Source organism: Pipistrellus hanaki (genome assembly GCF_964339955.1).
Source record: "Pipistrellus hanaki genome assembly, chromosome: 4".
NCBI classification, from domain to species: domain Eukaryota; kingdom Metazoa; phylum Chordata; class Mammalia; order Chiroptera; family Vespertilionidae; genus Pipistrellus; species Pipistrellus hanaki.
Window position 1 is genome coordinate 95919393 of NC_140506.1, and position 14654 is coordinate 95934046.

A 14654-nucleotide genomic window follows, 5' to 3' on the forward strand; every position below is an offset into this window, starting at 1 on the left:
GCTCTTCTCTGGGAGGAGCAGAGGGAAGCAGGCGAGGAGCTTCCTCCTCAGCCTCTCTAAAAGGCTCTAATAATCTGAATACTGCGTTCCCCATGGAAAAACAGTTCTTCTGAGGTGCCTTGTTTCCTGCTGCTAAGCCCCTTTTCTTCAAATTTTTTACCACCTTTTGCTAAACACTCAAGATCTAATGTACCTTCTTCAGGAAACAAAGGGTTGTATTCTATATATTTATAACCGAATTCTTCCCCATTAGCCTGGCTGAAAAGAGACGTTCCCACCCTGCTTACAGTTCGCGACCCTGCAGCTAGCCGTGGGCTTTGAGTGCGGTGAATTTCCCTCACCTTTTTTCTGGTGAATTTCCCTCACCTTTTTCCGGTGAATCTTCCACACCTTTTCTCGGTGTATTTTTCCTCCTTCGCTCTAGGCGAAAAATACCTTCTCCTCCAGGAGCCCCGCTTTGAGCGCCAGATATAGGACTCTCTTTCACGCCCCGCGTTGGGCGCCAGATATAGGACTCTCTTTCACGGCTCTCGTAGAAAGAGTTCCAATTCAGGGTTCAGGTTCTGGAGAAGGGCCGCACACAAATGAAAAGAGACTTGAAGAAATTCAATTTGGCGATTTGGGGGGCCAGGCGGTAGTCCAACTCTAGTGGGAGAACTACGACTGCTCTGGCCCTGCCATCCCCTTTTATTGAGGCTTAACAGCTGCTTCAACTTAACATAATCTCAACTAAAGGTTAAAGCAATTGAGGTTGTTGACCAGCCTTCCTGGCTTCCTGTCAACATCTCTTTCCCAGCTGAAACTGATTTGGTTTCCAGCATGACACGGTGTATCTGGTGGATGCTTCTCCCCACCATCAGGAGAGCTTGAAGGGACATGATCAGCTGCCTCTTGCACACTCCTTGCCCTTTCTAAATGTATTGTTTTCCTGAGTGGCTGCTGTGAAACAGCAGATTCAAAACTCGCCCTGTTGCTGAAACCGGTTTAGTGGATAGAGGGTCAGCCTGCAGACAGAAAGGTCCCGGGTTCGATTCCAGTCAGGGGTATGTACCTTGGTTGTGGGCACGTCCCTAGTGGGGGACTTGCAGGAGGCAGCTGATCGATGACTCTCTCATTGATGTTTCTAACTCTCTCTCTCCCTTCCTCTCTGTAAAAGATCAATAAAATATATATTTAAAAAAAAAACAAAACTCAAGGTGTAAAGCACACAGGATAAGTCATCTGCGTGAATGTCTTTGCTTCCAATGCATCATCACAAACTTGTTAAAAAAACAACAACAACAAAAAAACTCTCCCTGTTATTTGTGCGAGGTCTACTCACATGCAGGTGCCAGAACCAAGCTTCCCAGTGGCAGAAGCCTTCAGCTGGGGGCCTCGCCCCTGAAAGCTCTCCCTAAGCTGTGACGGCTAACTGCAGGGCTCATGAGTCAGGGACAGTCCCACCCACCTCTGGATCAACCAGAGTGGACACCCTCAACTGCAGGGCCCAGGGATCTGGAGACAGAAAGGTGAGCTGCCTCCAGCCTCAACTTGAATTCACACACTGCCGCTGAGCTGGAGACTGCGATTCATTCATTGTGACCTGATCATGGGACCACAGGACGTCTCAACTGAGAAAGAGAAGGTTTAGGTTTCAGTCTTGACCTGGCCAGTTTTGCTCAGTGGATAGAGCATTGGCCCTTGGGCTGAAAGGTCTCGGATTTGATTCTGGTCAAGGGCATGTACCTTGGTTGCAGGCTTGATCCCTGGCACTTAGGGCACATTTGGGAGGCAACCAATCAATGTGTCTCTCTTATATTGATGTTTCTCTCTGTCTCTCTCCCCCCTTCATTCCACTCTCTCTAAAAATCAATGGAAAATATCCTCAGGTGAGGATTAGCAAAATAAAAAAAATAAATAAATAAATATTTCAATCTCCAGTAGGTGTCATAAATTCAGGTCAAGAAAAATTAGTAAGGAACATGTAGATGATGTTTCTTGCTCAATAAAACATTTTCCTTTTAGCTGGAACTGGAACATTGCCCCCACTTCTCACCTCTCCATCTTTCTCAGACTTCCTCCCTCCTCCCCAGGAGCATCCGCACCCCACCGGCTCTCCTGCTTTCTCCAGGAGGGCTGGTTTGGGGTCTGGAAATCCAGGGGAAGAAACTAAACCACTAAAAAACAAAAACAAAAAACAATACATTTCTTAATACTACCTATGCATTCCTCAGGCATCAAGATATTCTAGGTGTTGGAGGTATTGGTGAGCCAGGATAACTTCCTGCTCTAAATTTACACGAAATAAATTTACACTAAGGTGTGAGCTCTGCAGACTGTGCTCAGATCTACACAGACACAGAGCCGCGGTTCTGAGCTTTTCTGCATGGGGCAGAAGAGGAATTTCTTGGAGACAGCATTGAGAAGGGCACTGAAGGATGTAGGTTTGGAGGTGTATACAGTGCAGAACAGCAAGAGCACAGGCTCACTAGCTGGAGGCGTGTACAAAAGCCAAAGATCCCATTTACCTGGAGCCAAATGGGATCGCTTGGCTGTAGGGAGAGCGAGCTCTGGTTTGAACTGGAGGTTGGCGTGCCGGGGCCTTCGTGTTGTGGCACCGGTTCTGGCCTGTTCGCAGGAAGGCCTGAGAGCCCCCGGAGGAGTGGCCAGGGGAGACTCAGTTATCAATTCCAGGTTAGGGTGATCGGCGGGCATAATAGAAAACGGAGCCTCCTGGGACAGGAGTCGGGGGAGTGGGGTGTCAGTTCCTTCCCATCCACCTGGCCCTTCCCTTTTCAGAGGTCAGGGATGGCCGGCCTCCAGGAGCGCGCCCCGGCGGCGTTAGGTCTGCGCACCGCGTGCGGCCCGGGGCCCTCTTGGCGGGCAGCGGATAACCCCTCCCGGGAAAGGAACACACGGACACGGACACGGACACGGACACGGACACGGACACGAAGCCGACAGCCTTCCCCCTCATCTGCCTTCCATCAGGGCCTTGGGGCACCTCGGCGGGAAGCCGGGAGCAGGCACCCGGAGCCCGCCCGGCCCCATCGCGGAGGGTGCCCTGGGTTGGAGGCCTCCGGGGACCTCAGAGGCCGGAACCAGCGCCGGGGGCCGCTCTAGGACGCCGAGAGCGGGTTATGCCGACTCGGTGATCCCAGGACGAGAGAAGGCAGGCGCCCTCAGAAAAGATGGCGGCTCTCCGGCGTCTCTATCTTTAGAGGAAGGCGTTGGACAGCTGCAGTGTGGGTCTGATGTTGGTGACCTGGTTTGTTAACCCCTCGAATTTCTCCTCTCGCCGTTCGGCCAGCGGCCTTGGGGGCGCCCTTGCCCACAGTTAAGATGGCCGCGGCCACTTCGGCTTCCTTGGGGGCGCGGAGGGGGTGAAAGGTGAGGCTGGGGGACGGGAACGCCCCAGGGGTCTAGCAGAAGGGGACACGGGGTCAGCATTCACTTCTTAATCCCCGCCAGAAGGCCCACTCCATGGCCTTAATAATTTTTTTTTTTTTCAAACCATTTCTCAATTTTGTTTTTTCATTTACAAGGTATAGAATAACATTCTCTCCTCCCACCCTATTCCTCTTAATATTTTCCTAAATATCCCCCAGAGATGGTGTTTGTCTGTATGCATGTATAGGTCACTCTATTCTCTATATCTGGTATTTCCAACATTTACTGTATCTTTAACTGAGGACACTGAGCCGAAAGCCTCGCTGCCTTAGCGTTCAGTTATTTCGCAGAAGAGGAAACTAAGGCCCATTTGTTACCCAGTCAGGCAGCCCATGTGACTCAGGGTCTTCAGACTCCTAAATGCCAGCCTTTTCCACCACTTCCTCCTGCCTCCGCAGCCTGTTTCAGAAAAGCAACATGAATAGTTTGAATTTACTGACCCCTGCTGACCTTGTGAAAGTGAACTGGATCCTTTATTCAATTATGACTGCATAGAAAATTAGATGAGTTCTAATGCTTCATTTAAATGTGCCCTGATTTCCTAGTTCCAAGCTCTCCTAACGGAATAACGGCAGACTATGCAAGACCTGCAGCTGCTTCTACGACAAAGACTAAAAATCTTCGATTAGCTTGAATGATCACTTACTCTATGCCAGCCTCTGCTCTACCAGTAAGTGCTTTTGCTTGTTAACTCAATGGACCCTCACACTTCAGAGACAGGTCCTTTCTGGATCGGGAGGCTGAGGCTCGGAGGGATGACCTGCCCCAGGCCTCCAATCCAGAACCAATGCTGTACTGCCAAAATGATTGAAGGCACTATCTCAGCAACCAAAGGGAGGTGAGGTTTTAGATCAAGATGCAGTTGTAATGTGGGCAGTGTAAGAAGCTGGGACCTAGGAGGTCAGAAGAGCTTCTTCTGATCACACACAAATAATTCCGTATTATCATGTAAATGTAAAGAGAAACATTTTTATTTATTTATTTTATAAATATATTTTATTGATTTTTTACAGAGAGAAAGAGAGAGGGATGGGAGAGTTAGAAACATCAATGAGAGAGAAGATGAGAAACATCAATCAGCCGCCTCCCGCACACCCCCCACTGGGGATGTGCCTGCAACCAAGGTACATGCCCTTGACTGGAATCGAACCCAGGACCTTTCAGTCCGTAGGCCAACGCTCTATACACTGAGCCAAACCAGTTAGGGCGAGAAACATTTTAAATGATGGGATATGATATCGTAAGTATTGAAAAGTAAATATGAGGCTTATGTTTAGGGGTCATGTCATGGGGAAAAAATGTCATTCAGGCCCTGGCCACTGTTGCTAAGTAGTTAGAGCGTTGGCCTGTGCACCAAAGAGTTTCGGGTTCGATTTCCAGTCAAGGCTACTTACCTGGGTTGCAGGACAGATTCCTCAGCCCTGATTGGACATTTGTGGGAGGCAACCAATTGATGTGGCTCACATCTATATTTCTCTCTTCCCCTCTAAAATCAATAAAAACATTTAATTTTTTTTCCAATGGTAAATTCTGTTGTGCATATTTTACTTCCAAGAAAAACCCACTGACCTCCCAATATATTTAGAAATAAGTCCAAACTTTGCATCATGGCACACAAGAGCTGTGACCTGTTCCTTCCCCGGTGTGGTCAGTTGGTTGGGCGTCATCCTTTGCTCTGAAGGTTTGCCATTCAATTCCCTGATCACAAATGGGGGTATGCAGGAGGTGGGGGCCGTGCAGGGGGCGGATGATTGATGTGATAGCTCTCACATACCGTGTTTCCCTGAAAATAAGATATCCTCCGAAAATAAGACCTAGCGCATGGAAAGATAAGACATCCCCTGAAAATAAGACCTAGCGCAACTTTGGGAGAAAAAATTAATATAAGACACTTTTTCGGGGAAACAGGGTAGATGTTTCTCTCTATCCCTCTCCGTCTCTAAAAAAAATCCAGTAATTTTTTTTTTTTTTAATGTTTCATCCTTACCACATCCGGCCTGGGTATCCATCTGCAACAGGCACCTTCAGCACATCTGTTTTAATTCCTTTGTAGTGCTTATTTGCAGTACAGTGCCTTGTCTTATTTATATACTGGCTTATCACTAGTCTCCCCCTTCCCACCACTCAGAGGCAAGTTCTAAGAGGATTCCTGTGTCAGTTTTCCCCGCTATATCCTGACACAAAAATAGTTCCTAGTACATGGTAAATACTTACTAGATTCCTGTTAAAGAGATAAATGAGAAAGCACTCATCCTGTGCTTCATGCTGACCGCAGCCGGCAGGGCTGTGCTGGACACACTGTGCCTGGTGCTGCTCCCCCGCCTCTCCAGCTCCACCTTCTCTTTGGCCCACCCCTCCCCAGTACGGTCACCCCTGGGCCTTCACACCCTCCCACTCCTGACTGCCCCTTGCCCAGCAGTCAGGCTCCCTTGCCCAGCTATCTGCTTGAAACCTCTGGGACTTGCTTGTTCACAGCTCATATTGGCAGTCACTGAGCCGTGCAGATACTATGGCAGAAACCTCTCATGAGTATCTGTCTTCCCAATTCCAAGGTCAGGAAGCAAGATTTTCTTGCTCTTTAGCTTGGTCCCAGTTCCTGATCAGCTCTGGGAGCAGATGTCCAACAGGTCTTTAGTAACTGGTCTCCTCCTACAGGTCACACTTTACACTATTTACAAAGCCATCTTTAAAAAAATTTTTTTGCCGAAACTGGTTTGGCTCAGTGGTAGAGTGTTGGTCTGAGGACTGAAAGGTCCCAGGTTTGATTCCGGTCAGGGGCATTTTCATTGGTTGCGGGCACGTCCCCGGTTGGGGGGTGTGCAAGAGGCAGCTGGTCGATGTTTCTCTCTCATCGACGTTTCTAGCTATCTTTCTCCTTTCCTCTCTGTAAAAAATCAATAAAAAATATATTAAAAAAATTTTTTTTCTTTATTGATTTTTAGAGATAGGGAGAGGGAGAAAGAGAAACATCAATGTGCAAGCAGAACATCAATTGGCTGCCTCCTGCACACCCCTATTAAGCCCATAATCTGGGCACGTGCCCTAACCAGGAATTGAACCAGCATCTTTGGTGCACGGATGACGCCCAACCACGGATGACAAGCCACACCAGACAGGGCCAAAGAACCTACTAAACAACCCTGCCTCTGCTAAGAACTTTCCCTGGCTCCTCCGGGTAATCCTTACGCTCCTCTGCTGGGATCTGTTGGCTCTTCCAGCTTGGCATCCCCCTCACTGCTGCATCTTCCGTTATTCATCATCTACTTCTTTTCTTCTTTTCTTTTTTTTTTAAATATATTTTATTGATTTTTTACAGAGAGGGATAGAGCTAGAAACATTGACCAGCCGCCTCCTGCATACCACCTACTGGGGATATGCCCGCAACCAATGTACGTGCCCTTGACTGGAATCGAACCCGGGACCTTTCAGTCCGCAGACCGACGCTCTATCCACTGAGCCAAACCGGTTTCGGCTACTTCTTTTCTTTTTAATTGGTTTTAGAGCCCTGACTGGTTGCTCAGTGGTTAGAACATTGACCTACATTCCAAAGGGTCTTGGGTTCAATTCCCAATCAGGGACACATATCTGGTTGCAGGCTTGACTGCTGGTCCTGATCAGTGTGTGAATAGGAGGCAACCAGTTGGTGTGTCTCTCTCTCAACACCTCCTGTCTCCCCTCCATTCTCTCTAAAAAAAAAACTCTCTAAAAAAATCAATGGGGAAAAAAATTATCCTTGGGTGAACATTTTATAAAATTTGGTTTTAGAGAGAGGAAGTGGGGTGGGGGGGGAAGATATCTATGGTTGTCTCCCGGATCTACCCTGACTGGGGATGGAACCTGCAACCTGGGTATGTGCCCCGACTGGGAATCAAACCTTCCACCTTTGGTGTATGAGTGCGACACTCCAACCGAGCCCGCCGGCCAGAACCATTACCTAGTTGTTTGTGTTTCAGTCATACTACTGTTCCTTACCCACGTCTATCCTGGCCGGAATCTTTCTCATCCTTCTCATCCTTCAAGGGTAACTTACACCTCCTCCTCCAGGAAACCTTCCTGGAGAAGACCTGCCCAGCCTCCTCTTGGTCCTCTTCACACAAGATTTTGTATTGATTAGAGTAATAAAAACCGGTGTTTATTAAATGCTAATATGCAAGGTAATCTTCTACATTATCTTACTTAATCCTACAGCAATTTTATGAGGTAGGTTTTATAGATGAAGAAACTAAGGCACGGAGAGGTGACTTGGGAAGAGGTAACTTGCCTGAGACGACACAGCTAAAAAGCAAGTGAGTCAGGATCTGTGCCCGGACAGTCCGCTCCAGACCAGGCTCTTCCCTTTCTTCCACACTGTGTCCATTTATAGCCTTTCCAGGAAACAAGGTTCCTTGCTGCTGCTTTGCCTGAAAATCTCCCCACACGGCAATCACCACCCAGTGCTGCGTAATTACCACCCGGTGCTGCGTGATTACCACCTGGTACTATAGAATCACCACCCGGTGCTATGGGATCACCACTCAGTGCTATGGGATCACCACCCGGTGCTATGGGATCACCACCCGGTGCTATGGGATCACCCCCTGGTGCTATGTGATCACCACCCAGTGGTATGGGATCACCACCCGGTGCTATGGGACCCGGTGCTATGGGATCACCACCTGGTGCTATGGGATCACCACCTGGTGCTATGGGACCCGGTGCTATGGGATCGCCACCCGGTGCTATGGGATCGCCACCCGGTGCTATTTGATCATGGGATTGCCAACCGGTGCTATGGGATCGCCACCCGGTGCTATGGGATCGCCACCCGGTGCTATTTGATCGTGGGATTGCCACCCGGTGCTATGGGATCGCACCCGGTGCTATGGGATCACCACCTGGTTCTATGGAAGCACAGCCCTCTCCTTCTCCAGATGCAGTTCCTGGGGCATTGCCAACCAGGACAGTTAGGTGGGGCCTCTGGCACAGCTTTCACCACAGCCTCAATCAGGTCACTCCTTTCTGGGTCAGCCTGTCCCTGGAGCTGGCACAAAAACCCAGAGGCCTCAGGTGTGGCTTGTGAATGACAACATGGAGTAGCCTTCCTCAGCCTGGGATTCCCTATCACCTAGCTGTCTCCAGCAGGTCACTGCGTGCTGGCTGCACCTTTCTGAGTGAAAGTCCCGGGCTTTGGCCGAAACCGGTTTGGCTCAGTGGTAGAGCGTCGGTCTGTGGACTGAAAGGTCTGCGGACTGAAAGGTCCCAGGTTCGGTTCTGGTCAGGGGCATGTACATTGGTTGTGGGCACATCCCCGGTAGGGGGTGTGCAAGAGGCAGCTGGTCGATGTTTCTCTCTCATCGACGTTTCTAGCTCTCTCTCTCTCCCTTCCTCTCTGTAAAAAATCAATAAAATATATTTAAAAAAAAAAAAAAAGGAAGTCCTGGGCTTTGGCAGGCTCCGTTTTCGTGTGAGATTCTCCCAGACAGGCAGGGATGGGCCCTGCGTCCTGAGGAGCTACCTCTCCAAGGGGCGGCCACTCTCTGGCTGGGAAGTAAGGACAAAGATACCTTTTTATAAAAAATTAATTTATTGATAGAGAAAGGACAAGGTACATTGAGAGAAACATCGACCCATTGTTCCACCTATCCATGTATTTCTGGTTGATTCTGGTTTGTGGCCTGGCCGGGAATAGAACCCACAACCTTGGCATATTAGAATGATGCTCTAACCCAGTGGTTGGCAAACTGCGGCTCGCTCTGTTGACTAAGGAGTTTGCCAACCACAACTCTAACCAACTGAGCTAGCTGGCCACGGCCAAAAAACCTTTCCTGGAGTTGCTGTTTGCTGTCCTGCTGGCTTCCTGCCCAGATCTCAGCTCTTACCTGAGCGGGACCTGTGTTCTACTCACTGCTCACTGAAAAGTAAACCCAGAACCCATTAAGCAGCTCAGAGAAAGTGGTAGTGTCAGTTTCCAGCTTTGCTGTCTTAAAGCAATGAAATGTTGAAAAAAATTACTTAATCTCTGAGCCTCAGTTTACTCATCTGCAAAACATGGCTATTGATATTCATGTCCTGCCTCCTTAGCCTTTCTGGAGTGTAAAATGTCCATAATTCACTCTTTCAACACATTTATTGCACATTTACTATGTCATACATACTATACTGTTTAAATTTCAGTCTTCACAGTAACCCTTTCCCTTGAGGTAGACATTAATAATCCTCATTTTACAGATGAGGGAGTGAGGCTGGGAGGGCGAGACTTACCAGCTGTGCCTGTGCAGAGACCCGCTCGGTGCTGTCCACCCACTCCCGCTCCCTGGCTCCCGGTGGCTCAGCTAGCCCGGCCTGGCCCCACCCTCGGGGCCCTCTCCCAGGCCTCAGTCCCCAGCCTTTACCTCTCAGGCAGATAAGCAGCAGGGGGTGGTTTTGAGACAGCAAAGGTCTTGGTTGAACCTGCTACTGAAACAGCACTGAGAAGTCTAGCGTCTCGCTCATTTTTAGAAAAACTGGGGAGAGGAGTGTCAGGTTGAGCCTAGTTGAATCTTTACAGGCACTTTCCTTTTTACATGTGTGAAAACCTGAGGGATCCTGGAGGGAAGCCCAAGGAGTGAATCTGGGTTCCCAAGCCCCTGATGTAGGCGTCAGGGCCCAGTCGGTCCTTATCGCCGAGGTCAGGCTCGACCCCACACGCGGGAGCCACTCACCCGCACTCCTCGAAGATGTCGGGGTAGTGCCGGAACAGCACGGGCGGGTCCCGGTCATCGCGGACCGGGGCCTGCGGCACCGCCCGGATGCCCGGCCTCCGGCCGCGCCGGCCCCCGGAGCAGGAGCGGTGGGTCCACTGGTGCGCGTTCACCGCGAACTTCCTCTTGAAGCGCATGCCGCACTCGGGGCAGGGGAAGGGCCGCTCGTCCGAGTGCATGCGCTGGTGGCTGACCAGCAGCGACGGGTAGGTGAAGCGGCGGCCGCAGTCCGCGCACGCGTGGCGCCGCTGGCGGGCCGAGCCCCTGCCGGGCCCCGGGGGCGGCCCCGCTCGCGGGTCCCAGGCCGCTTTCAGGGGCGGCGGCGCCCTGGCCGAGGCCTTGCCCAGGGCCCCGTCGGGGTTGAGTTTCACCAGCTCCGCGGGCCGGTCCTTCCCGGGAGTCCTCCGGGGTCCCTGGGCTCCTGGCCCCGCTTCGGGCTCCTCCTCCTCCTCCTCTTCGTCTGGGGCGCCTCCTGGGAAACAAGAATCAGAGTGAAGATACATTTTCAAACACATTTGCTTAGTTTCCCTCTCTCTCTAATACATCCAAAAACAGTCTCGGGCTGTAGGTGCTTTCGCTTAAAGACAGACGTGCCAGAGAAACTCTACGCGGTGGTCCACACGCAGGTTTGAAGGACAGTGAACACGTCCACATCCCTCAGGCCTCGGCTCCTCGCGTGTCACAAGTGAGTCACGGTGACTCCTGTGCGGGCTGCGGGCGGGCACACCAGCGGGAGCGCGGTGAGCTCAGGCTGGGAGGTTTCTCCGCCTCAGAGGGGCCGCTCTGCGGGGGTGGGAGGGGGGCCAGGCTGTGTGCTGGGAAGGGCAGGTCCTCAGGTACCACTTCGCTTTGCTGGAGGAACGTGAAAGGCGGATCTGAAGTCACACCTATTCTTAGGGGATTTTAGTTCCTAAAAAGGGGGCCTGGCTGGCATTTCTACCACCAGGACCTGGAAACCTGAGTGTTGGATTTGGGCTCCTGAGTTCCCTACTCTGGTCTCTAACGATGACTCTCGAGTTGTGAAAACTTTGTGCCTGGTCTGCCTCCTTCCCTGTTACCCACACGTGCCTCCTTGTTCCCGCAGGGGTGCTGGGAGGGGAGGAGGGTCTGAAGGTGACAGCAGTGCAGGTGGGGAGACCTGGGGGCCCCTCACCTCGCAGGGCTCCTCCCACGCTTGCCCCCTCGGGGTCCTGGGCGGCCGGGCTCCAAGCCTCACTGCCCCGCTCCATCCAAGAGATGAGGTCTGGTTTGGGGCCGGGGAAGCCTGGGAGAGAAGGTCACGGGCAGCTGAGAGGCTGCGGGGAGGACGGCAGCCCCGCCCGGCGAGGGCGCGCCCTCAGGACCAGCCCCACGTGGCCCAGCCTCCGGCTCCCCCGCGGGGAGCGGTCGCGGGGGGCACGGCGGCCTGGGCATGGGGGCATGGGGGCGGGTGTTGGGGGACGGTGCGCGGTCAGGGCTCACAGACCTCCGAGCCCCTCTATCCTCCAGGAACCCCGGCGAAGGGGGCTCCGACCCGGCTCACCGAGCGCGCCCAGGTGGCCGTAGGTCTCCCGCATCACGTCCCGGTACAGGGCCCTCTGCGCGGGCCGCAGGCTCCGCCACTCCTCCGGGGAGAAGTACACGGCCACGTCCGCGAAGCTCACGGAGCCCGGCTCCTGGCGGCCGGGCCGGGCGGCCCCCGCGGTCCGCGGGGCCGGGGGCGGCGCCATGGGCTCTCCCGGGCCCGGGGGGAGCGGGGGCGCGGGGACGGGCTGCGGGGGACTCGGGGGCTCGGGCAGGGGCCCCCCGGCCCCTCGGTGTTTATTCACTTCGCGGCCGCGTGGCCACAGGCACCCGGGTGACCCGGAAGGCGCCGTCCCCACACAGGGCCACATCCTGGCTCCGGCCGCGGCCGCTCCCCGGAGCGCAGCCAACATGGCGCCGCCGCCTCCCGGCCGCCGGCCGCTTGCCCTCAAACAAAATGGCCGCTCTAGGGGGGAGGCGGGCGGAGGGGAGTCGTGGGGGAGCCTTCTTGCCTTCAAGAAAGATGGACGGACCGGGCGGGGATTGGCCTGCGCGCAGGAGGCGGCGCCCCGCGCCCCGCGCCCCGCGCCCCGCGCCCCGCGCCCCGCGCCCCGCGCCCCGCGCCCCGCGCCCCGCGCCCCGCGCCCCGCGCCCCGCGCCCCGCGCCCCGCGCCCCGGCTCTGGAGCCGGTTGGGACGGGCGTTTGTGGAGTCCGGGATGCTGAGCCCGACGCTCTTCTCCCGGCGGCGGGGCCGGTGCCAGCCCCGCGGGAAGCCGCTCCCGCCCCGGCTGGACGCGGGGCCACCGGGTAGGAAGGAGCTGGGTCCGGGGCTGCGGGGCCCCACTCCGTGCGCTCTCCCTCCGCCCCGACTGAGCTGCGAGCGAAGGAATGTTTGCTGAGGTTCGAATTGGAATGGAGAAATTGTTATATTTTCTTTTTCTCCAAATAAACTAATGCATATGGTTTTTAAAAAGCTTTTGCAATGAAAAAAATCAGTTCCCTGTACCCTTTCCCTCTCGTCTCCAAAAGGCAACTATTGGGTCGGCAACTAAGTAATTGCGGGTTTCACACATATATGGCTTCAGTTGAATTTTTAGGTTTGCAGACGTAGTACAAATGTAAAACACATTTTGTATTTGATAGTTGGCTATTCAGCTGTTAATCAGTAAAAAAAGTTTTTTGATCTGTTTTGTAGTTTTTGTTTGGCGTTCGTTGAAAAATGGAAAATCAAAAGGAACATTTTCGTCATATTTTGCTTTTTTATTTCCGCAAAGGGAAAAACGCATTGCAAGCTCATAAAAAGTTATGTGCTGTTTATGGTGACGAAGCCTTAAAAGAACGGCAGTGTCAAAATTGGTTTGCCAAATTTCGTTCTGGTGATTTTTCACTCCAAGATGAAAGACGCTCTGGTCGTCCAGTTGAAGTTGATGACGCCCTAATCAAAGCAATAATCAATTCGGACTGTCACAGTACAACACGTGAGATTGCAGAGAAGCTTCATGTATCACATACATGCATTGAAAATCACTTAAAACAACTTGGCTATGTTCAAAAACTCGATACATGGGTTCCTCACGAACTGAAAGAATCACAGTTAACGCAACGCATTAGCAGCTGTGATTTGCTAAAGAAACGTAATGAAAATGATCCATTTTTAAAACGACTGATAACTGGCAATGAAAAATGGGTTGTTTACAACAATATCAAGCAGAAAAGATCGTGGAGCAGGCCAGGTGAACCAACTCAAACAACATCAAAAGCTGATATTCATCAAAAGAAGGTTTTGTTATCAGTTTGGTGGGATTACAAAGGAATTGTCTACTTTGAACTCTTACCACCCAACCGAACGATCAATTCTGATGTCTACATTGAACAACTAACGAAATTAAACAATGCAGTTGAAGAAGAGCGGCCCGAATTGACAAATCGAAAAGGTGTTGTATTCCATCATGACAATGCAAGGCCACACACATCTTTGGTCACTCGGCAAAAATTAATGGAGCTTGGTTGGGATGTTTTGCCACATCCACCATATAGTCCTGACCTTGCACCATCTGATTACTTTTTGTTTCGATCTTTACAAAACTCCTTGAATGGTAAAAATTTCAATAATGATGATGATGTCAAATCGTACCTGATTCAGTTTTTTGCTAATAAAAACCAGAAGTTTTTTGAACGTGGGATTATGATGCTGCCTGAAAGATGGCAAAAGGTCATTGATCAAAATGGGCAATACATTACAGAATAAAGTTATTTAGTTCCATGAAAAAATTGTCTTTGATTTTCTTTAAAAAATCCGCAATTACTTAGCTGCCGACCCATACTTTAAGCTTTTTTTTTTTTTTTTACTTTTTTACTTTAAGCTTTTTATTAATTTTAACTTCATTGTACACACAGTAAAATGCACAGATAGATCTTCAGTGTAAAATTGGCCAAGTTTTGACAAACGTACACAACCATATTAACCATCAGTCACCCCCAACAAGATATAGGACATTGACGTGACCCCTGACTGTTTCCTTCTGCACAAATTTTTATTGTGGTAAAATACACGTCACATAAACCACTATGCCATTTAAAACTACAATTCAGTGGCATTTAGTACATTTACGATGTAAACCAGTCATTACTGCATCACCCTCATGGAAACCACCTACCTACCCTTTGAACAGCCACTCCCATTCTCCCCTCCCGCAGCCCACAGCAATCACTAATCTGCTTCCTGTCCCTATAGATCTGCTTTTCCTGGGTATTCCATATCAGTGGAGCTATGCACTATGTGTGGCCTTTCCTTCTGGCTTCTGTCTTTATTTAGCATGTGTCGGTAGTTCATTCCATTTTATGGCTGAGTAATAAGCCATTGTATGGCTAAATCCTACTGCCCATCTGTTGACGGAGGTAGACATTAGGGTTTCCACCTCTTATCTAGTACTGCTCTGAACATTTGTGTTTGCCCCATAGGTGCCCCAACGGGGAATTGAACCTGCAAACTTTTTTTTTTC

General features: G+C 51.2%; 1 protein-coding gene and 1 pseudogene across 4 annotated transcripts in view; both read right to left on the reverse strand.

Annotated features, from left to right (window-relative positions):
- LOC311622192 (transcription and mRNA export factor ENY2-like) overlaps positions 1-14654 on the reverse strand; it is a 42803-nt pseudogene that overhangs the window by 12626 nt on the left and 15523 nt on the right. The gene's annotated exons all lie outside the window — the stretch shown is intronic.
- On the reverse strand, positions 8830-12171 carry ZNF688 (zinc finger protein 688). Of its 3 annotated transcripts, none has more exons than XM_084883078.1 (3): positions 11614-12171; positions 11302-11412; positions 8830-10620 (listed from the first exon to the last, which is right to left on the reverse strand). In XM_084883078.1, exons 1-3 carry the CDS (start codon positions 12062-12064, stop codon positions 10106-10108), a joined length of 1077 nt encoding a protein of 358 aa, XP_084739204.1. In that variant the 5' UTR covers positions 12065-12171; the 3' UTR covers positions 8830-10105. The 3 variants fall into 3 exon arrangements, with proteins under 3 accessions (XP_084739204.1, XP_084739205.1, XP_084739206.1); XM_084883079.1 differs by having other exon boundaries at positions 11671-12164; XM_084883080.1 differs by lacking the exon at positions 11302-11412 and having other exon boundaries at positions 11671-12171.